At 51.3% G+C, this 23,488-nt stretch overlaps 1 protein-coding gene across 2 annotated transcripts; it reads right to left on the bottom strand.

Annotated features, from left to right (window-relative positions):
* Positions 1 to 597: 597 nt before the first annotated feature.
* On the bottom strand, positions 598 to 23,319 carry CYSTM1 (cysteine rich transmembrane module containing 1). Of its 2 annotated transcripts, XM_085519400.1 has the most exons (5): positions 20,295 to 23,319; positions 20,057 to 20,153; positions 18,398 to 18,537; positions 10,609 to 10,880; positions 598 to 1,042 (listed from the first exon to the last, which is right to left on the bottom strand). In XM_085519400.1, exons 4-5 carry the CDS (start codon positions 10,859 to 10,861, stop codon positions 936 to 938), a joined length of 360 nt encoding a protein of 119 aa, XP_085375526.1. In that variant the 5' UTR covers positions 10,862 to 10,880; positions 18,398 to 18,537; positions 20,057 to 20,153; positions 20,295 to 23,319; the 3' UTR covers positions 598 to 935. The 2 variants fall into 2 exon arrangements, with proteins under 2 accessions (XP_085375526.1, XP_015731544.1); XM_015876058.3 differs by lacking the exons at positions 18,398 to 18,537; positions 20,057 to 20,153; positions 20,295 to 23,319 and adding an exon at positions 17,374 to 17,489.
* Positions 23,320 to 23,488: the final 169 nt, after the last annotated feature.

Genomic DNA, 23,488 nt, shown 5'->3' with positions numbered 1-23,488 from the left:
GTGCATTTGTGTCTGCTACATCCCACTTCCAGCCCACGTCCAGCACTGCTGCCCGCTGGCACCGGCTGGCTGCTGGAGCACTGCTTGGCAGCCTTATGCAGATGTGATGGGGTGAGTGCATCGTGAGCACCCTGGTTTGAGGTGCTTATCTGTGTTGGCCCTGGGCACAGAGATGACCTGGCCTGGGCAGGGGAGTTCCCAGGAACCCTCCCAAAATCATCTCCACCCTATTAGCATCCCAAAGCAGGAGTGGCCCTGAGGAAGCTGAGGGCTCGATGGGGCAGCCCCACACAGGCAGTGGTCAATGCTGTCAGCAGCCAACACTCCTTCGTCCTCCTCCCCACCCTGGCTGCTTTCACTGCACTGCCACAGCTTATGGAAGAGATTTCTGCAGAAACCCCACAGATACTGGGAGCAGCAGTGCCAGACACCCTGTGCCAGGCCCCAGCAAGAGGCACATGTTTCTGCAGCAGAAGTGATTGAAGCCGAGTCCAGCATTGCTGCACTGCAGTCTGAGCATGCAGGAGGCTGAGACAGCGATGGGGAAAGCACACCCTCTATGGGACAGATTTATTGAAACAACTGGGACCTAGCAAATAAAATCAACTGTTGGCTTTAATTATTGCATATATCGTCATTTCTAGGGCTAGGAAAATTTCAACTGATAAATACACATTTCATCAGAATGCCTTTGGCTGAAATACACCATGAGCACATTCTTCAAGGTTACAACAAAAGTTTTAGAAATGTTAAAAAGGGATTTTCCTTTACTAAAATAAAGGAGTGCACCCCCCCACCCCGACAAGGCGCTAGGACTGACAGACAGGAACTCTTGGCTGTGCAAAGCAGAGCGTTGATTACAGTAACAAAAAGGAGTCAGGAAAGGAGTGGGGAGACTGCATAGCACTCGTGAGAGCTCCGGCAGCTCCGGCGGCTCAGGTCAGCATGTCCCAGAGGCAGCAGCAGCAGAGCGCAGTCCAGCACGCCGTCAGGCAGGCGCTCTCGCCCGAGTCATCCCTCCGCCTCTCCTCCACGACGTACACTGCAGGGACAGGAGAGCCATCAGTCAGTGCCCGTTTGGCCCCGGTGCCCAGCGGTGACCCACATCGCTGGGGGGAGCTCTGCGGAAGGGAGTCAAGCCCTGGGAGAAGCTTCCAGCTCAGGAATGGAGATGAGACAAATTAGTTGAACGTCACTTAAAATAAATTTGTGTAGTGAGAGACAAACATTAACACAACACCGTTCCTCCCTCTTCCCAGCTCAGCATCACCGATCAGCATCTGCCTCCTCTTCCCTGCCCATAGACACCGATGGGGAAGGGCAGATGCTGTCAGCACACAGCAGTTCCCCCTTCTCTTCACTCTTCAACCCCCTGCACCTTCCCCTGCCCCTGCCAGGAGATGCAAGCTGTGTAACTGCTTGTGAAAATGAGGAGCTGGGGCTGCTTCCCTGCCCCTACAGAGTCACAGGTGGCTGTGGCCAGCAGGGACCTTCATCTCCATCTGCTCCATCTACAGCTCAGGCAGGGACACCCTGGTCAGAGTCTCAGGACCACAAAAAGGCAGCTTCTGCATAGCTCCAAGGAGAACATTGCAGCCTCTCTGGCCAACCTGCACCAGTGCTGGTTGCCTGCACAGTACAGAAGGAACCTCCTGTTTGTGCCCACTGCCTCTTGTCCTGGTTCTGTTCTCTCTGCACCTCCCTTCAGATGTTTATATACACTGATGAGATCCTTCTGAGCCTCCTCTTTTCCAGCATCAACTGTCCCATTTCTCAGCCTTTCCTTGCAGGGGAAGTGCTCCAGCCCCTTCATCACCCTCATGGCCCTTTGTGAGCCCCTCCCCAGTAGCTCCATGTCTCGCTCTGTTGTCCTGGGGAGCCCAGAACTGGACACAGCTCTCCAGCTGTGGCCTCACCAGAGCTGAGCAGAGGGACAAGCCCACCTCCCTCCCCTGCTGGCAATGCTTGGTCTAGTGCAGCTCAGGATGCAGAACAGGCACATCTCCTGTTCTCAGGGTCCTGGACACCCCCAGGCCTTTCACCACCTCACAGTCACTGCAACCTGCAGTGACTGCATTTGACCTTTATGTTTCTAACAAAACCCGCCCTGCTGGCAACTGCCATCCAGCACAACACCGCTCCCCATTGGCTCCTCTGTCATCTGGAGATGGATCTTATCATCAGGGCATTTCAGGAACTGGATTGCTTACTTCCTGCTGCATTGTTCCTCCAGCAGATATTGGAGTGGTTGAAGTCCCCACGAGGACCAGAGCCTGTGAACATGAGGCTGCTCCTATCTGTCAATAGAGGGCCTCATCTGCTTGTTTTATGCGGAGAGGTGTCTGGTAGCAGACATCCACTATAATGTCACCTGTCTCTATTTTCCCTCCGAAGCTTTTTTTCTTTTTTCTCCTGTGGCAGATCCACAAGGTCTGAACTTTCTGGTGCCTGTTTCCTCTGAGATGGGTTCTGTTACAATGAGCAATGACAAAACATTTATCAAGCAACCCAGTACAAAAAGATGATGTGTTTTTTGAGCATCACACACTGTGTGCTGAAGGGCACAAAGGAAGGGCAAGAGCTCCTTGGCAGAACAGAAAACCCCCACATAAAAGGACAGTCCCCAGCTCCTGCCGTCCCTCAGAACCTGCAGCCACGTGTCCCACTGCTCGAGAAGCTCCTGAAGCAGCTCCCAGTGCTGCACGGTGCAGCTGAAGCTCTCCTGCTTCAGAGCAGGATGGGGGATGTACCCAGAGCTGAGGGCCACGCTGCCCCAAGACCCCCAGATCTGCACTGCATACGGGGCAGGAGGATGTAGCTGGGACGGATGGGGCTCTCAGGTTGGCAGCACACGGCTGTGCCTCCTCCCCACACATCACAGGGCTGGTGCTTCACCCTGAGCCACAGCACGCCCTGCTCACCATTCACCCTGCACAGCACTGCGGGCAGGGGGCCACGGCCCCGCACTGCCACGCCAGGCAGGACGGCTGGGGCAGCTGCACACATGGCCCAGCACACGGCACTGCCTGCACCGCCACCCCATCTCTGGGCACTTCAGTGTGAGGAAGAGCTGTCATTGTTAGTGTATCACTTTACAACAACTCTGTTGCACTTCTCAAACCAATAAAGGGTTTATTGGTTTGTTTATAACTCACAAAGTATCCACTGTGTGCAGCTTCGTTGGAGGGCAGTTCTGCATAACCACCCCCACCTCAAAGCAGAGCAGAAAGGGCTGCCTGGGGCAGTTTATATCCAGCAAGCGGCCTGGGACTGCAGGCATATGAGGAGAGTTTGCTTGAAGTATTTATGTTTAATCCACCAGAAATTTTAAACTACAGCCAGGCACTGAGGACAGCGACAACACAGGTTCAAAGCACGTACAAAGCACTGTTACGAAATCCTTGCTGAAACATTAAACAAAATGGCTTTCACAGACCTGAACCCACGCAGCGGCAGCTCCGCACTCCTGCCGTACGGCCACCCAGGTGGTTTGTGCTGGATCATGGATGGATGCTGCTGCTCAGCACAAGTAGGTCAGCACAGCCCTGTGCTCCTGTCCCTGCAAGTCAGTGCTGGCAGCTGCTGGCAGCTTCCAGAGCGGTGGGCACACAGCTGGCAGCAGGGAGGCTGCTGGAGAGACTACAGCCATGCTGCATGCACTGATGTTAAGGAGCTTTTCTCAGCAGCCAGCTGGGAGCAGGGCTCACTCGTAAGGTGAAGGCTGGCCAGTTATTCACTTGCAGCTATCAATGTGCGTGGAACAAAACACAGTTCAACAGGGGAGTAGATTAACCATTCCCAGCAAAGTCTCTCACTGAGCTAGAAATACCAGTTCCCTGATTTTGGGCACTGAGCAACTGAACAACAGCTTCAAAGCACTAAAACACAGTGAAAGAAGGACCCAAAGAAGGCAGGAGCACCTCGTAGCACCTCACTTGCTCCCTCCAGGGACTGTCTGTACATTGATGCCACTTTCAATGTAGAGGATCCCCTATAAACAGGGCACTCACAGGGCAGCATAACAAACCCATTCCCAAACCACCGCATTACTGAGACAAACTTCCATCACTCCTACAGCTCAGCAGCCTTCTATCAGCAGGGCTGTTAACAGGTCTGCTGCCACAACTGCTGACAACAACCCAACCCCTAAAATGTCAGCTAGGGACCAGCTGTTTCTATATGCCTTGTGTCAGAAAGCAGAACTCCTCCCAGCTGCAGCCAGCTGCCTGCGGCATACCTTATGGGGAGTTCATGAGCCCCTTTGTGCCCAATTATTGTCCAAGGTCAAACACCTGAGGATCTCCCACACTGCATCAAAGTCCTTCCCACTATGAGCAGAAGCCAATGGGTGCTCTGGGACAGGAGGTAGAATGGGATGGGACAGGGTAAGAACCGAGCAGACCCTCCCATCTCCTGATCAGCCTCAGTGACTGCAGATGCTGATGAATCACGCTGGCCCCGAAGCAGCAGCGCTCCCTGTAATCATGCGGTACCAGTCTGCACAGCCCAATACAAATACCTCCCACTTTGTTTTTAGAACAAATACTACAATACCTTGTTATTTCATGCACAGTCTCCTTTATCTTAAGCACACACATTTTCTTTCTGCTCATACCTCATTGATACGTTAATCATTAGCTCCAGGAGGGAAAGGCTCCAGTAGTGCTTTTCACCCAGTTTGGTATAAACCAAAGCCATGACCTTAAGCTTCGGTGCTCCTTATCCCAGCACTTCAGGGGACCTACATGGACTGAGGCACGGTGACACAAGCTCTGCTAACACACCCAGACTGTGCTGCCACAGACATCGCTGCTCTGCTAAGGTGCCAACTCAACAGCACGGGGAGCCCTTTGGACAGCTGGGAGGACCACAAGCCCCTCCACACACACGCCCCTGAGGTCCCGGTCCTTGTTGAGGTATTTCAGGCACAGCACCTGGGCACTCAGCAAACCCCACTTCAGCCAACCATGGGCACAGCTGCCAGGGAGAAGCAAAGTGCTGCTTCTTCAGCAGCCACGGCCCCAGTGCAGACCCCCTCAGCACTGCGCAGTGCTCCAAGAGGAAGTGGTGATGAGCGGTTACCGACCACTGCTGCTGCAGAATGCAAATCTCCAACACTCTGCACGGCTGCTTGCCACAGCAACAGCTGCTTGGAGCAAAGCATTCATTAATGCCACCGCTTTATCCTCTGGAAGGAAGCACTCAGAAGAAAATGGACCAATAAGGTTTTTTGCATTTGTGATTAAAGCAGCTTTGTTACAAGCTGCTTCTGCACCAAGAGCTTTTTTTTTTTGCTTGTTCAGACAGCCAGTGAAAAGCAACACTATTTTAACAGTGATTTCTGATGGTTAATCACAGCCTGCAGCACATTGTTACTGTCTGTGCATCTGCATAAGCCTTCAGCACATTGGTACTGAAGTCTTCTCAAAGTCCTTCCATTCCATACGGAGACACAACAGAGGAAGTTTGCACAAGGGCATTAGCAGCAGCCAAGGGACACAGAAGGGGCAGCAACCAGAAATCCCACGATCCTGAGCCACCCCCTTGGGATGTGTGCCCCATAGGAAGGAAGAATCAGCCAGAGCTCCCCAGACTGCTGCATATCTTGCAGTAGATCCCATGCTGGCATCAAGCACAGAAGAAGAGCCTGAATTTTTCAGCACACCAACTGCACGGGTAAGAATAGCACATTGCTGCTTGGGATAGCACTGTCACCAAAAATCATCCTCAGTCCCAGTTTTAACCAAGTTTTGGCTTGGAGCTGCAGTTTGGGTTGGGGCAGCTCAGCCATCAGCCCCAGGACAGGATTGCTTGCCAACAAGCAGCCCGTGCCAGGGGCATTACTGGAACTAGGACGAGGCACTGTACAGCAGGGCTGGGGGAGAGAGGACACTGACTTCCAAAGCACACTGCAGTAAGAGAAGCAGTGACCAGAACACCTGCCAACAGGTCACAACTGTCCATTTTTTGTGAGGATACCAGCTGTCTGGAGACAGGGCTGGAAGGCACAGCAACAGTTAAACCAAGAACCACAGCAGCCTGTTTGGAAAGGATGGACATGCAAGAGAAAGCCTGCAGAGCTGCTCACATTGCCTTCTAAGGAAACTTATTCTGGGGATGGCAGAACTGAAAGGCATCTGGAGGGTGAGCTGGAGAGCCTGCAGCTCCCTCCCCTCAGCACTGAGACCTGCAAAGAGGAAGAACGCACACTTCGGCCTGTTTGCTCTTACAGCTGGCCAAACATTAGGAGGCAGGCAGCAGCGCTGTGCCTGCTGCTCTTATCGCCCCAAGCAGCGCTGCCGCTCATCAGCTTGCAGAAATCTGATTTCCCTGTGTGTGCAATTGATGAAATGCAGCGCTGAGCTCTGCTTGCCACCAGGAAGGTGGGCTGCTGCCAGAACCTGGCTCCCACACCCAGCACGATGTTATGGACCATCATCATCACAGAATGGCCTGGGTTGAAAAGGACTGCAAAATGATCATCTAGTTTCAGCTCCCCCTGCTATGTGCAGGGTCACCAACCACCAAATCAGGCTGCTCAGAGCCATGCCCAGTCTGGCCTTGAATGCCTCCAGGGATGGGATATCCACAGCCTCCTTGGGCAACCTGTTCCAGTGCGTCACCACCCTTCTGCATGAAAAGCATCCTCCAACAGGGAAAACAAAGAGATGAGAGCTGGGCAAACTGCTAACATCAAACAGCACCTCCACAGCTACAAACAAAGGATGACATTCATGCTTTGCACCATTACGCTTCTTTTTTAAAGCACATAATCAATAACAGTACTACACCACACCTCTAACTGAGAGTGAGAAGGAAGCACCTGCTGGTCATCACCTGCTCCTCTACACCAGCTGACGTTAAATTAATGCTGTAATTAAAATACTGGTGGGGAAATGGAATAGGAAGGCTGCTCCAAAAGTAATGCACCTCCACAGGTACAAATCAAATTGTCAAGCTCCCACCCCACAAGCCAAGCCAGCCACGAGCCCCTGTGAGATGCAGGTGTTGTTCCATTGGAGACTGCCACCATAGAAATCCTGCCTTACCATCTGATTCTAATAGTGTGTATATGTGAGGACCTACATATAAATACCAGAAGGAAAACATCCAGATCCAAAGTGCTTCAGCAGTTATTATTTCTAACCACGGATCCACCGAAGCTGGATAAATGGCTGCTGCTCCATATCAGCACAGCAGAAGAGCCCACCCTGCAGTTTGTGCACACAGTACAGTACCTTTAAGCATAAAAATTAAGCAGGAGTGTAAATAAATCAGTCCTAGCGTATGACTTGGAGTAGCTTAAACTGTAACGTTAAGGAAACTCAGGCAGGGGAGCAGAATATGCTCTCAAGGTGGCAAAACAAGCACACAGCAGCCCTCCTGAGACTCGCCTGGGATCACTGCTGGAGCTGAGCAGCCACGTCACACCACACCAGGCCAACCAGCAACCTCTTGATTCAGTCACAATGACAGTTTTTTCTGTGAGAGGTTCAGTTGCTCAAACAGACTTACAGCATCAATGTAACAGATCTTTAAAGTCAGCTTTGTTAAGGGCTATCAATTCTGTATTAGATGCTGCTGGAGGCGGCCATTAAGGGAAGCTCCACCAAGAGCTCTCAGAAGATTCTGTGAAGCTGTCATAGAACACAGGTCTGCCTTCAGTTTGATGGGCTGGTTGGGAGGGACCCTGAGAATAACAGGGGTCAGGGGAAGAATCAAGGAAGAGGAGAAGCTTTGGCAGAAAAAAACTGGAGTTATAGCCTTGACTTCATTTTACACATTCATAAATGTTCTTTCACATAAGCAAATAAGAGAAATTACCCTTCATTTTATTTACTTTTTTGCCTGTTCTGTGGAACACACAGAACCAGAAAGTGCTGAGAATTACAACTGGGGCACATGCAATAAAAACCACACCTTGATGAAGGCAGTGCCAGAAAGAAGCAAAGATCAAGCAAAAAATACATCATCGTCAATACTATGATACACAGAATGACTGCTTCGGTCCAGAAACCAAAGTACACTGCTCCAGCACGTGGGGCTCCTGCATGCTTTAGGGAAACAAAAATATGCTGAAGAGTGCACTTGCAACCCATTCGCTAGAAATACTTGGCTCCTACTTAGAAGTACAGGGCTTATTTTCATCAAAGAAATCCCCATTGACATGAATTTATTTTGTGCGGTTTACATTTATTTTTAGAAGTGGTTAAAAACAGGCAGAAGGCCCCAGTGAAGCTTCTCTCTCTCACACGTGTTCAAACTTACAGAGTTTTCCAGAATCACTTCCCCAGGAGCAGCAGACCCAGGAGCTCCTCTGACCTTCACAAATCTACTGTGAAATTCTGCCGCTGAGATGCAATCTGAACTGTGAGATCCTCAGCTGAGAAAGTTCTCTAACCCAGCTCTGTGCACATGCTTAAAACATGCATAAAACACTCCCCCCCCCCCAGCTCTTTTTTGTACTATCTTGTCTGGAAGTTTCATCCTCACTCTTGACATCTCTTCTACAATTTGCTTTTGTTTTTCTTTGGTAATTCAGCAAAATACTCATAGTGACCACAGCAGTTCTGTTACTGTGAAGTCTGCCTTTCTGACATCTGGATATCACCCCTTGAGTACAAGATGATGTGCTCCTTCCTTATAATATGAGAGCTTAATGCATTACAGGAGACACAGGCAGCACGCATAGAGGTGCTAAGCATTGTATGGAAAACTCTGGATGCAAAACACACCTAGTCCTGTTTTTGTTTAATGTCGGTCATGATGCAGCAGTAAGAATTTAATGGAGAGTAGCAGCCTTATACTTTTGCAGTTGCTGTCATTAAAGCCTTTTAATTGCAATGTCTTTGTGCCTTGCCATGGGACACCCTGCCCAAGCAGAGCTGCTGTGTATTAGCCAGCAGCAGCTCAGGAGCACACAGCTGCTTGCTCGCTGTCCCCACGTTGGGGAGAGAACTGCAAAGGTACAGGTAAGAACTATGTGTGTAGAACTGCCCTTGACCCAGTGCTAGCACCGCTCTGCACCAACTGCATTACTGTGCTATCACCACTACTTTTCTCACATACCCAAAGAACAGCATTGTGAGTTTCCACAAAGACTTATAACTCTGTCAAACCTATGGCAAGGGGGAGGGACCCGGTGACCTCCAGAAGTCTCAGCCATTACGTGATAACACTTAATTCAGCAAAAGCAATGCAAGGCACCAACTCCCAAGTTTAGTCAAGAGACCATGTAGCTAAAGGAAGCCAATTCTGAAACAAGATCTACCAGATGACTGGTTTGTGGGATAACATGCAGAACAGCAGCTGTGTTTGCTGAGGTTCAGCACAAAACTCTGCCTTCTGCAGCACAAGCCTTGGCTCTCACTGGATGGATATTTCACCACTGCTCCTCTGCAGCTTCCCAGCCACTTCTTTGTACTGGTTGAAATGTGCCTGAGTAGGGGAGAGTCCTGAACAAAAGGGTTTTCAGTACAGTTTCAGGCTGAGTCTGATACTGGATCCTTCTGGCATGCAAAGCAGCAGATCTGCCCAAAGCAACAGTACACCTCACCCTTCAGCTTTGGCCAGAGCATCCCTCTGTGACTATTACAGCAAAGTGCTACTTGTAAGCAAAGCAAGTTTTCTGCTTGGGAGACTAGGAAGCTTTTCCCTGAGAGCACAGCCGGACGTGCCTGTCAGCCACTGCAAACAAGGTGCATTTCCCAGAAGAATCCTGGTGACAACTCAAGTACATGGGCAAACCCTTGGAGAAGGAAACTCTTTCATAGAGGAAGCTGAGCACCTGCCTTGCATTTACTCATGTTGTCACCACTGAGACCAATAATCAAGAACACTGAAAAAACAGGTTCTTGAAAATATCCCTTCACAGTTCAGTCTGTCTACCCATGTGTGTCGACTCTGGATTAACCTCACCAGAAAAACTACTCGAAACTATCTCAAGTTCCAGTTTCCCATAAAAACAAGGGACTTGAACATTCCTTTGTTGCAATGCCCTGTTCAGTCAGAACCTTACCTAACAAGATAAGTTACATTGTCCTCCTTCCCTTCCCCAGAAACCTGCTGGGTTTGTTCTGCATATCTCCTCCTTCCCTCCTCCCCCCAAAAAAGGAAAAACAACAACAACAACATTATAGCTTCAGCAAAACACACAGACATCCAGGAATGATTCCAATGGCAAACAAGATCACCTGAACAGCGACATGCAGGCTCAAGAAAATGGATGCATGTTTACTGATTAAGTACTGCATGTTTGAATACCAACAACTCTACCTTTACAGCCTTCAGCTAAACTTTTATCAACCAGAAGACAGGCAGAAGAGTTGTGGGAAACCTACAGCCAGCAAAATGTGGGTACAACAACATCAGTGCAGCAATTCCCTGGACAGATCAGCATAAAGTACCTTCAGCAGTATCTTCAAAGAGAAAGGAAGTGTCAGAGGCTGAGCAGCAAAAATAACATTAAACAAGCTACAATCAGAACACTTCCCTCAAACAGGTCTCCACCTCCACCAGCCAGAAGTGGGTAACCACACAACTTCAAGGTCATGCACCTGTAAGGCGAAAAGGGTCACAGTCACCCAGCACCACTGCTACTAGACGTACCTGTGTTTTTAGGCCCATCTGCATACACTGGTCCTGGAGGCGGAGGTGCGTTTTGCCATCCATACTGTGGATAACCTTGATAGCCTGGCTGGCCTGGTGGGTATGGCCCTGCGGGTCCTGGTGGGTATGGCCCTGCGGGTCCTGGCGGGTAGCCTGGGTAGGGGCCGGGGGGGCCACCCGGCTGTGGCGCATAGGGTGGGTAAGGGGCCGTCGGGCCCGGGCCAGGGTAAGGTGGAGGATTTTCGTAGTTCATCTGGGATGCAGAATCTGTCCTGTAGAAAAAGGAAAACAAACAGGAGAGTTGGTTTGCTTTCACCCCAGCATACATCCTCCATTTCAGATTGCCCTCCAGAGGACCAGAGTTTGACATAACAGACCTGAGAGCACCTGCTCAAGCAGCAAACTGATTTTCAACCCCACCACAGGGACAGAGCTTGAGCTGAAGTGGTTTCTTTTAAGTGACAACAGTTCAGAGCAGCACGGAGAGCAGCTTGCTTGTTTCCAGTCACACACAAAAAACCTGCTACTGCAAGGAAAATGCCTTCTGTTTCCCCTCATGGCTAAATTGCTTCTAGGAGATATTTAAAGCTGATTACTTCATGATTCTGTAAACATTACAACAGCAGAAAAACATACAGAAAAGCAGCCCATCCAAGACACACACCAGGTAGCCTCATCTCCAGCAGAACAGTGCTTCATTCAGGAACAGAACCCTACATGTCTGCTAACTGTTACTAGCATCCAGACTCACGGAGCAAGGCTCTGTATGAAGAGTTTCCTGATGGCTGTGTAACCCAGCACATCACCTGCTGCTCCTCCCAGCACTGTGCAACCAATCCATTAAGCAGTCACAAGCAATCAGGACCACGGGCTCACTCTCTTTCAAAAAGCAACATTAAAAACACTTCAGGGACTTGAAGTTCCTAAAACCTATCTACTGCATTACTCAAGTCACAGCCATCAGAAGACAAGGCTGCCACCACAATGATGCAACTTCAGTTAGCCTCCAAATGGCTTGACTGAGCAAGACATCCCTTACACAAGGTTTCTGATACTGTCCCCAGTGCCCTGTGCTCAGGAGCCTTCCTGGTTTCAGTAGCTCCCTGAAGCACGCAATAAGGAAGCTCTCCCTTCACAGACCTGGCCAAAGGGAAGCAGCAACATCCCACAGCTTACTCAGGTGCAACGAACTAGAGTAATGGGTCACCAAAGACCACTAATGTTTATCTAACTTAGAAACAGCCAGACGAGTGGCCAAACAAAAGTTCCAGTGGAAGAGCAAGGCTGGAGCAAGTGTGTGTGAGTAGAAGCAGGCAGGTACCAGCACGGCACCACTTGGTGCCCCATGCTCAAGCCAGACATGGGAACACAGAGCTGACCCTGCGCTCGGAGCAGGGGCCTGCAGCTCTGTGGCTGCATGAAGGAGGACAGCAGCTGCCATCATGGCTTTGTGTGTTTGCAGCAGCAGCAGCGGAGGCCCGGGGGAAGCCTGCTGGGGCCGCAGCCCTACAGCTCGCTCCCACATACAGCCTGGCACCCTGGAAACACAGCACACCATGGTAACACTCAGAGCGCAATGCCCCCATCTGGCATCACTACCAACCTCCAGCAGTGACGTTCCTGCAAGGGAATTTGTCCCAAGGTACATTTTCTGGAATACATTATCCTTATCCCCACTTCCATTACAGGTTACTCTTCTCTATTTGCCCATTTCAAACCGCCTGACAATATTTACTTTTCCTCCATTCTCATGAACCCACACACAAATTTACATGGCTAATAGCCCTATGCACTCACCTAGATACTTGTTAGCAAGGCAGGGCCTTAAATCATTAAGCAGATACATTTCAGAGACATACTTGAGCTCCTACTCAAGTGTATTATCAAGCATTGCTCTGGGCTCTCACCCTAAATTCCACGGAAGCTGCAACCAGGACTAACTGCCTTGAGCTTGCATCAGGAGTCATAGCTGTAAGTTTCCTAATAAGCACTTTGAAGACAAAGCTCTGAAGAAAGAGGCCAGCATGTCAAGCGAAGCCATCTGTTTTTCACAGCACACTGGGAAGTCCCAGCAGGAAGAGCCAGGGCTGTGCTGCAGCCTTGCCTGATGTGAAGTTTGAGTTTAGCACTAAATCCAGCAAACTCAGACCTCTGGGACGCCACTAATGACGTCCCCTCCCTGCTGCTGCTGGACCAATACATCATGGCTCTTACCATTTTCTTCAGATGCACAAGTCCCTATTCTTTCTCCCCTCCCCACTACTTTTTAAGAGATAAGCTTGCTAATAAACCATTACTTTTCCCTAAGCTCTCCTTGAACTTTTGTTCCAAGCTGCAGAGCAAACACTGCTTCCCCTATTCTAACAGAAGGGCAGGATTTGTAAACAAGCAGCTCACCATGCCCCAGAAGGCCACATTCTGGCTCCATTAAGGGCTGGGGAGAAGGGAGAAAAAAAATATATAAATAAAGCTGAACACCAAAATAGGAGTATGTAACCAATACAGCTCTGTAAAGACAACCAGTGTGGACGTGTATCTAATTGCTGGTGGTGAGGACATTTTGACATCTCCACCAAACTGAAACCAGTATGCACAGAATCTGCATTTATGTGATACATGTGAGCAACAAGGTACATCAAAGGTACTAACCCACCTGCAAAGAAATACCAATCCTTATGGGCAGCTGGAGGTCTGAGTCTTCAAACGCCAACTCCTATGAAAACTGATCAAGTAGGTAAAAAGCTGTATACATGTGGTGACAGCAATCTGACCTGTGTACTGAAGGAGGACAGAAAGCCTTCCACTGTAGAGGAAAAGAGTTACTACCAGCATTCAGAAAGCTGAGAAGCAAGAGCTGGCTTTCATGACAGCAGAACGAGCACACAGTCTGCTGATTGTGTTCAGGAGGAATCACTCTGTGCACGGTGGGTATTGACCCATCCAGGCTTCATGCTGAGCGAGATGGAGGATGCAGTGAGTGGCACAGCCCCAGCGGGGCAGTGGAGCGCCCTGGCGTGACCCACCCTGCCAATGCCTGCAGCACTGGGAAGCAGTTTGCCAATACAGAACCCTAATGGAAAGTACATCGAACATCAACAACGCAGCTCTTGGCAACGAGCCTAGAATTTAAATGATATTTCATATGAATGGTATCCAAATAAAAAAAAAAAAAAGTACAACTGGCTTTTAAATGGCACTGGTTCAGTGTTTCCCTTTTACCAGCTTCTATCTAAGCTCCACAGAGTGACTGCATCACAGCTACGTCAAGGATAAATGATATGATTCCTCCTTGCCTGGCCCCTCCTGAGGCCGTCTGCTCAGAAGAGCTTCAAAACACTGTTTTGTTCAAATCAGTTTCCTCAGGAGATCTCTGAGTGTAGGGGACAGGGCAACAGGAAGAGGTGGATTTCCTCATCTTCATCCAAACAGCTGCCAGAACTCCCCTAAATGACAACTCTATGGCCACTCCGAAGGGCAGAAGCCACCAGACCAGGCACCTCTGCTGGCCAAACCCCCTCAGGCTTCGATGAGCAGCATGAACCCTCACAAGTGCCCCAGCTGGGTGCTGCCTTTCACAGGGCCCTCAGAGCCCACCAAGGCACCTGGTCTGCCCAGGGATAGGCAAGGCTGTCCCTGTGCCCCTCCAAACAGAGGGCTGCAACCCTTCCCACCTCTCCAGTCCCATTACCTGTCATACTTCCTTAACAAAACCACATTCGCACATGGGCTTCCACGGAACTTTGTATTTATGCTGACAAGTTTCACTGCCTTGCTGTTGTGAATATCAGTAATTGTTTTGAAGCTTTTCAGAAATGCTATTCATCCCTTACTTCCTAATTTTTCTTTTTCCAAAATGCTGCCCACTGTGTATCTACAGGTGCTGCACAGCAAAAGCTCCAGTATGAGACTGAAGAGCTGCTTGTGCAGCTTTAAGTGAAACTGCTAGAGGAAAAGACGACCAAATCCTATGTTCTGTTTGTGGTATCACATGAACTGTACCCTTGCAAGGAAAAAGTTTCACAATTTTCAGACATGTGATGAAAGGTTTTAGGAACACGTGATGTAACAGCACAGACAAGCAGCTGTGACGATGAGAAGTAGCATAGCACAGATCCTCCAGCATTACAATCCAAGGCACTCGGTGCTCACACACCAGCTGAGCTCTGCCCTGAGGTGAGGCAAGACGTGTGAAAAAGAAAAGCCTTCTTAAGGAACACACAGCAGATACAGATGTGAGCGTTCTGGTTTCAGGCTCTGAAAGCTTTCCTGTGCAATGCAGTTGTTCAGGGCCTTGTGCAATGTGCTACGCCAGAGACACCTCTAGAAATATGTAAGTATGTATGTTGCACCGAAAGGGATGTATTAAGACTTTTTAAAAGCACGACAAATACCAAAACAAAAAATCACTGAGAACAACTGACTGCCAAGTTAAACCAGATTGCAGAGTAGCCACAAAAACTTTGCTTCTTGTTCTCTTTTCAGTTGGAACAACAAACGGCCTGATTGGCAACAAGATTAATAAGCACTTAACATAGATAACACAATCCCATGTGTTATTCAGACGATGCCCTGACTGCTGCTTCACCATCGGGCTGCTGTCCCCGACACCAACACGCCGGTGGATGTAATGGAGGATGCTCCCCTGCCTGCCTGACAACATCCCATTTTCTGAAGTAACAGCACGTGGCTTCTTACACACAGTAGGGTCATGCACACATTTCTTACACCTCTGATCTCCTTCCTCAAAAAATGGCTTTTCATCACAAACTGGATGGCATAGGCTTTCTTGCTTGCACTTTTCCTGCTTTTCCACATCACACACGCAGCTGTAACACGATGCTTTAGTCAGCCTACAGGAGACATACAAGAATCTTCTTTAATGGCTGCCAGTCACAGGGGACAAGCGAGTGCTTCTGAAGCCAACACTTCCACAAGAAAGCCTTCGCCTTACAGCTTCTTAATGTAGGATGGACTAAGAGTCCAGGGCCATCAGCAGCTCACTGGACCAAATGATGCCTTTACAACGCATTATAATGCTGATGAAGAATACATCTTCCTGGCAGGCAGGAAAAAGAAACTGGAATAGTAATGACTGATGTAAGGGCTGCAGCATGCCAGATCTTTAGCAAAGCTGGATGGAGCCTTCCCAGCACACCCTGCCAGCACCCAGCCCAGCGCAGCTCCCGGCATCCCCCCACGCGCAGTGGTGAAGCAGGAGTGTGCCAGGAGCTGGGAAAGGCACCCACCAGAGCAGAGCACCTCATCTGGAAAGCTGGGGGCCGGCAACAGCCCATGTGCTGGCTGCAGAATGCATGATGCCAGAGCAGTAGCAATGAGCCTGTCTGAATGACTCAGGCTTCTCCTTAACTTCCCCTCTTCCCGAAAATGACAGAGTGCTGCTCTCTGCTCACTGAGCCACAGGGTTTCAACTGAGAAAAAGGAAGCTAAGAGGCACAGCACACAACTGATTGAGTAGAAAATATTGACATCAGAGGGGGATACGTGAGCTCCACTTGCTCAAGCACTGCCGCTAAAAGTGATCCTGGCTCCTTACGGCCTGGGCACAGACAACAGGTACCTGCAGGAAGGTAAACCTGTTTGCTGAAAACCTGGAGTTACACAAACTTGCTCTGCCCTGCTACAAAAAACGACATTAATCTGAACATGCACAGAATGACCCTGGAAAAGAAGTAGTTCCTCTGCTGGTTGCACACAGAGCCCCCCAGGTAGTCCCCTGTCATCACTCCAGGGCAATGCTAGAAGCAGAGATGCTGAAGCTCATGTTTGCAAGCACACCTGGGCTGTGAGCAGCAAGCTGCAGCCAAGCCCCAGTGCAACACGACCCGGTGCTGGGGCAGCCCCCCATCAGTCCAGGGGGGTGCTGGCTGTATAGAGGTCAGTCGCTCCCAGGGCATTCCTCCATGGCGAGAGCACCCGGCAGCACCTGCACACTGTCGGTCACTGCTCACAAACCCTTCCGGGAATAAGAAACCCGTTCGTTTATAAAGATGGCTTTTATCCAGCACGGAGGAGGCAGCCCGTAACAGTGCGGCACAAGTTTCCGTACTTCGGGAATAAAAACCGAAACACCTCCATGTGCGCTGCAGATTAGAACGGAATGCGCCGAGTCCCGACCACCCCCATAAAGCGCTGAAATCCGATCACCGCAACTTTGCGAGGCTCGCTCAGCGACAACCGGCAGCAGCGCTACATCCATCTTTGTACTTGACCGACGTGGCTGAGAGAAAACGCCTCCCAGCAAACGATCAGCTCCACCCGGGGCTGTCGCACACGCTGCGGGGCACGGAGCCCGGCCGGCCGCCCGTCGTAAGCCCCCGCCTTCCTTCCCACCCCGCGTCGGGCCGAGCCCCGCTCGAGCCGTCCCTCCCGACGCCGTTCCCGACACAGCCGCCGAGGGGCCGCGGCCGGGGTTGGGGGGGTCTGGGGGAAGCGGGGTTCCGAGCGCCTCCCGCTCCCATCTCCTGTTTCACGGCGACGTGCCGTTACCCGGAGGAGCTACGGGAAGGGAAGCGCGGATCCTGCGCGGATCCTGCGCGATCACAGCGGTCCCCGCGCGGCACCGCCCCCGTCTCGGGCCCGTCGGCACCGCGCGGCCCTTCCCCGGCGGCACAAACCCCTCCGCCCCCCGCGGAGCCCGGCCGCGCCTCGGAGGAGCGGGGACGAGCCGAGCTCAGCGGCAGCACCGCGACCAGCGGGACCCCGCGCGGCCGCCCCCGCCCCGCTCCGCTCCCCGCCCCGCGGTACCTGCAGCGCCGCCGCCTCGGCCCGGACCTGCCACGGACACTGAGGACGGTGACACACTGAGGACAGTGACGCACCGAGCGCGGACGAGCCTCCGCTCCCCCCGCACGGAGCCGGGCGCTGCCGGGGGCGGTGCCGCGCAGCGAGGCCGCCCCGTGGGGGGCGCGGCCTGTCGGGAGGGGCGGGGGAGATGGCGGCGTGGGCGCCGTGCTGCTGCTGGTGGGGGGTTGTGCAGCGTGACGGCCGGCAGCCGGGACCGGGGCCGTCCGCGGTTGTCCCTGAACTGTCTCCGTGCAGCGGGGACTCGAGGCTGCTCAGCGTGTCACGGCTTCTGGCTGCCAACGGGAAACCGTGCGTGGGAGCGCTGGGGAAGGCAACGGAAAATAAACGGGGCCAGGGGCGCAGCGGGTCAGGGCTGCGGGGCCGAGCTCCCTCCGCAGCTGCAGGGGCGGCCGGGCCGCAGCGCCGGGCTCATAACGAGGCTCAGCCGGGAAGAAGCTGCACGAACCCACCCGGCGCTGCCCGGCGAGTTTATTTGTGAGAGCCTTGGTGAACGACAAGCCCGTCCTGCCTGGGCAGCACGGCAGAGATACATTGTTCCACTGGTTAACGTTAAACTTACCTTGATCCTTTACTGCCATACTGCCATGCACTCCATTGTCTTGTTAAAAATTAACTTAGAAAGCACTTTGAAAAACACTGGCTTCATTAAAATGTTAAGATGACAATCTATATTTAAGTCTATTTTACATTACCCAGTTTGCATACACTTCAGATAATGGAGTCCAGACTTCTAATAGAAGTCTTCTATTCTCTAATAGAAATTCTGTGTTTTTAGGTGAGAATACCCCTGAAACAAGGCTGGGATTTCACACTGTCCGTCTCACCCCACACAGCACACTGGGATTTCGCTCCTCCAAGCCAGTTCTCCATGGGATGGGAGGAGGTGAGACTTGTGGTGGACCAGGACAGATGCGATTTGCTGACCCGGTTTCTATCAGTGTGTTGGCACTCTACACGAAGTTACCTGAGCGCTTCAGGAGCCTCCTGCAGGCGTAGCTGGAGTGTTCAGCTCCTGCCCCATGTGCATGTGACGAGGTTGCAAATGAGTTGCAGCTGAGGGTAGAAATCTCCTGAGACGCACCGATGTCATCACTTGAACACTCCCTGAGATGCAAGAGGACAGACAGGATTTTGCTCTCACCAAAACAGCCCCTGTTGCCCCTTTCTTTTACCATTGGTTTTCTCTTGCATTTCCTTCCTGTTGTTAGTCAGGAGCAGGGGAAAGGAAATGTGAATTCATCTTACTGGACAAACTCTGCTGTTTGCAAACCGTGATTGAGCAAGATTTACCTCCCCTGGCCCTCCCCACCCTGGGTAAATCCAGATGCTTTATAATCACAGCTTCTGGCTTTGTTGTTTACTCTGTTCAATCTTTATGCTCAGGAGATACAACCCAGAGGGCACGGCTTGACCTTGTAAAGCACAAGTGCAGAAGCTGAGCTCACACAGCACTGCCAAGAAGAGGAGCTGTAAGATGGGGAAAACAGAGAGCAAGAGCATTGTGCAGAGAACTTGCTGCTGTTGCTTGCCCCCAATTCTTTTTGCATTTCCCACCTCTTTCAACACAGTCATTAGGTGAAACCTCTTGCAAAAGCCTTGTGAAACACCCTGCTGGCTGGCAGGGTGGTTATGTGAGGCTGCAGGCAGGGCTGGGCAGTTTTGCCAGCCAGCTCTCAGATTTGGTGGGGGTGTCTGCAGGGCAGAAGGGCTGGAGTGAGATGTCTTTATCTGCAGTGGTGCCCGATGGAGAGATCCTGGTCCGGCACTCCCGCCCTCTTCTTCTCTGCTCTTCCCACACAGCAGTGCTGTGGACCTGGTGAGCAGATCCAGGATCAATAAAACACCTCAGAGTGAAAATGCTGCCATGCAGGGTACACTTGGCAGGTCTGCACTGTGTGTGCTGGAACCCAGGGTCTGCCCTGGACAAAGGTCTGTCTCATGCATCATCTGTGCTAAGTGGAAAGTTCTCTGCCCTGCCTGCTGAAGACTGACAGCTTAAATGTTTGGGTCCATTGTTTTGGAGACACGAGGATTTAGAAGGAGATATCTGAAATTGTGGTCTTCTAAGGTCGTATAGTCCAACTCACCTGCAATGAACACAATGGACACCTACAGCTCCTTTCTCAAAGCCTGGTCCTGCTCTGATCTGCTCTGATGCTCACATCAGAGGGCTTGGGGTCCTTTCCAAGCTGCTGTCCTGCACAAGGTCTCTCTGAAGACCTGGGACTCTGTGCTCTGTGCTGCTCAGTGTCTTTTGGTCCTGCTTTATGCTCCCTCACCACCCAGTCAAGCAGGATTTATGCTGGAATGCAGGGTATGAAGGCTGTTTTACTCGGGTTCGTGGAAATAAAACATCGCAATGGGCCAGGCTTGTCATTAACACAAAGAAAGCGGGTCCCCTGGCAAGACCCAAGGCTCAAGGAATTGCACTGGAAGGTAAAGTTACAGCCGTAGCTCTTTTCTTCCTCTGTCAAGGTAAGAAATGTTGAAGCTATAGCACAGACGCTTGAATTTTCCCTGCACTCCCAGCCCGTCTGATGTAAGTTCTACTGCACCTTGGATTTCCTGTCTGCAAGAAAAGGCTGAGCAGAGGTCACCCTCAAAAGCATGGGTTTCAACTCACCGGTGTTTGCAGAGGAGGTCAGGAAACCCAAGTCTCTCGCTGTTGAAAGGACATCATTAGTACTGGGGAAGGCAGGCAGCAGAGCAGGTCTGTGAATCTGCATTCAAAAGTAATGTGATCACTTTGCTCTCTGGTCCATGCGTCCCAGGTGCTGCCACGCAGGGGGTTGGGCTGGCACACCCCGAGAGCACGGCACAGCCATTCTGCAGCTGCCAGAGCCAGGAGGAAACCCCGTTACCTTGAGGAGTGCTGGGCTGCAGCTGAGGAAGCGTATGTTTCAGTTTTGCTGACTCTGCTTCTGAGGCTTTCAAGCTGTGGGAAACCAAGACACCAGCAGCAATAAACCAGCAACAGTACTTCATTCATGGGCTGGCTTGACTCCGATCTAGCACAGGAGATCGATGGCAGCTTGGCAGAGCTGATGTGGGCTGAGAAACTTTGCTTGTGTTTAGGCCACAAGGCCGCTGTGTGGTTTTCTCCAGGAGCCTGGAGCAGTGCTAGGAGCCCTGTGTGCTGCGAGGGGCTGCGGGAAGCCTGGGCGGCGTGGGGAGTGGAGGCAGACACGGCCTGAAGAGGGCAGGGCAGAGCAGAACCCAGCTAGACAGAAGGAGATGCAAAGGGGAATTTGCTGGCAGGACTGTCGCCTTGGGGGTACCCAGCAGCAGAGGCGTCGATGCTCCGCAGAACGTGCTGGCTGCTGCAAGGTCAGGCAGCAAACACCACAATGTCTGTGGAGGAAATGAGGGATGGGATACCCTGTCCTCACTGTGCTCCAGGTCCTTGTGGGTCTCAGAGATGGGATGCTTTGCCATCTCTGCAGTCTAGGCCTGTGCCACAGGGCCATGGGGGTGCTGCCCACAGAGGCATCAAGATGCTCATCTCCATCAGGACCCCATATCATTGCTCTGATGCTGGCTCCTGCACAGCCTGTGGACAGTGGCCTGGTGTTTGGAGCATGTTAGGGCAGAGCAACACTGCTCAGCTGCACTGGTGCAAAAGAACTTCAAAGCAGCCATACATCAGCCTCTGAGCAGGCCCAGCTGGGGCAGGACCAGCACTGGCACGGATCCTGCTACCTCCTATGGGAGTGAGGAGTGGGCTGGCCATGACCCATTCCTACATGGCCAAGAGACCAGGAGGTTTCTGGGAGAGCCTGGATCAGATGATGGGGTTTGGACCCTGTCATGGAAGACCTGGGCATGGCCCAAACCAGACCTCCTCTCTCCAAGGTCTCTTGTCTTTGCATGACTGCATGAATTTGGAGACCCGTGACCCATGTTAGAAGCTCCCTGTGCCTCTAAACCAAAGGGTTTTGACTCCAGCAATACCAGCATTCACAGGTCAGCCATGTGATCTTCTCTGGTCCTTCTGCCTGTGCAGCCCCATGGTCCACGGAACCCTGCTGAAATCAGACCCTGCCAGAATGTTTCCCTGGCTGTGGCCTCTTGCTCATCTCATTCTCACACTATTTATATCACATGGAACAGCACATAGACACCACTGTCTACTAATAAAGGACTATGCCAGCTCTCTGCAGTCATATATCCATGGTCTGACCTTACATTCAGATGCCTTACCAACAGCATAGTAGCTTGAGGGCACACAGAAAACCCACAGCTGGCTGTGTGTGTGCCAGTTTCCAGCACTGACTTTCCCCTGCCCAGCTGTGGGAGCCAGGTCATCTCAGCCTTGTCCATGCTAGCGAGGTGTTGGCAGCTTCTGCATGAAAAATCCATTCTTCTGGTCTGCTGTGCAGCCCAGCAAATCCTCCTGCTGAGTAGGGCACTGGCACAGAAAGGGGTCAGAGGGAAGGAGTCAAAGGCTGAAATCACTCTAGGAAGTGCTGTGAGACTGGGGAAAATCCCAGTGGTAGGAAAGGTTTGGTCTGGCTGACCTTGGCTGCCAGCTGAGCTGGTTTTTTTTTGTGTGTGGAGGAGCTGACTGGAGCTTGGCAGGGTTGGCTGCTCTCACATTCCCAGCAGTGCAGCCAGCACCCCGTTGGGCTGCTGGTACAGCCTGGGGCTCAGCCTCTGCTGACTGCAGCTGTCATAGGCTCCCTCCTGGCACATGGCTGCTCCAGATGGAATCCTGTGGCTTCTGGACCCTTGAGGGCACCCAGTCCCCACTTCTGACAGAAGACAGGGAGGTTTCCTGTGGATAACTTGGCTTCTACAACTTTTAGCATGTTCTTATACCTGCATTGCTGTCTCTTGGGGTGCTTTTATCCCTCATAGGGCTGGCCTTGTTGCCCTTCTTTGTACCTGCTCCAGCACCTCAAAGTCCTTTCTGTAATGAGGTATGTACTGAGGGAATGGGATGGGATGGCATATGGGTGTGATGGAATAGGGATGGTGACTGCAGTGAGATTTAGATGTGGAGGGGAAGGGTTTGATAAAGAGATGAAGAGTGAAGAGAGAAGGGATAGGATAGAGATGGGGAACAGAAGAAGTGGGATTGAGAAAGGACTGTTGATGATATAAAGATGAGGAGAGAGAGGGGATGGAAATAGGGATGGGAAGGGTTCAGGTCTCAATCAGAGAAACCCGTGTTAGGACAGGAGCTCCCACTAGCTCAGTCACATTGGTTACAAACAGCCATTGAAAGTACTGAATGGCTGTTTCTTCTCTTGTTATCCCAAGGGGCTGTGGTGCTCAGCCAGCCAACTGTTTACCAGGAGGATTTGATTTTACATTTATTTTCCTAATGGCTCGGTTGGCCCGAAAACTTGAGCAGTGAATCGTGACTGCTGGAGATTGGATGAAAATCCACACAATGGCTGAGTGCTGCAGTGTGGTACCAGGATGAGTCACTGAAACTGCATTTCAGGAGGAAAATAACAGTGAGTTTGCAAGCTTCTTTCCAGGAGCACTGCATTTGTCCTGAACTGCAGTGCTTTAGGCTGGTTTATGGAACATCGCCCCATGTTAAGAAAAATGCATAGAAAAGGATGAAGATGTAGCTGATACAAAACAGTTTAAGAGAACAGGGAGGAAAGAAAAACAGTGTTTTTACAGTGACAGCACAGGAGCTTTAGAAGGGACCTGTGGGGATGAGCAGAGGAAACAACAGCAAAATCCAGGAATGGGAAAAATGGATCTGTGCCCAGACAAGGGGACACTGGTGATCTCGGCAGAAAGGGCATGTGAGGAAGGAGTCTCAGAGAGAAGCAGGAGTCCCACAGGCATCTCCTCATCAGCCACACAGCTCTCAGCATCTTGTTGGAGAGAACTTCAGCAGAGCGCAGCAACAAAGACAGATGCATCACTCAGGAGCTGCAGTGTGGCAGGGAGTCCAGAAAAGCAATTTTTGATTGTCTGCCCGTGGTTTTATTTCAGCCATCCATAAAGGTACGTGCTGCCTTGCACTGAGCAGAGGTGTAAAACAGAGGCCAAAGAAGCTCTGTTGTGGAAGGGCACATTTATAGCTTTTGTG

The sequence above is a fragment of the Coturnix japonica genome, chromosome 18, assembly GCF_054131305.1.
Source record: "Coturnix japonica strain WE chromosome 18, WE-NBRP24, whole genome shotgun sequence".
NCBI lineage: Eukaryota > Metazoa > Chordata > Aves > Galliformes > Phasianidae > Coturnix > Coturnix japonica.
This window is presented reverse-complemented; position numbering and strand designations above follow the sequence as displayed.

Excerpts from the sequence above, each read along its gene's own strand:
- CYSTM1 (XM_085519400.1), bottom strand. The coding sequence starts at position 10,861 with ATGAACTACGAAAATCCTCCACCTTACCCTGGCCCGGGCCCGACGGCC. Across the intron at positions 1,043-10,608 it reads AGATGGGCCTAAAAACACAG|TGTACGTCGTGGAGGAGAGG; the intron begins GTACGTCTAGTA and ends CTGTCCCTGCAG.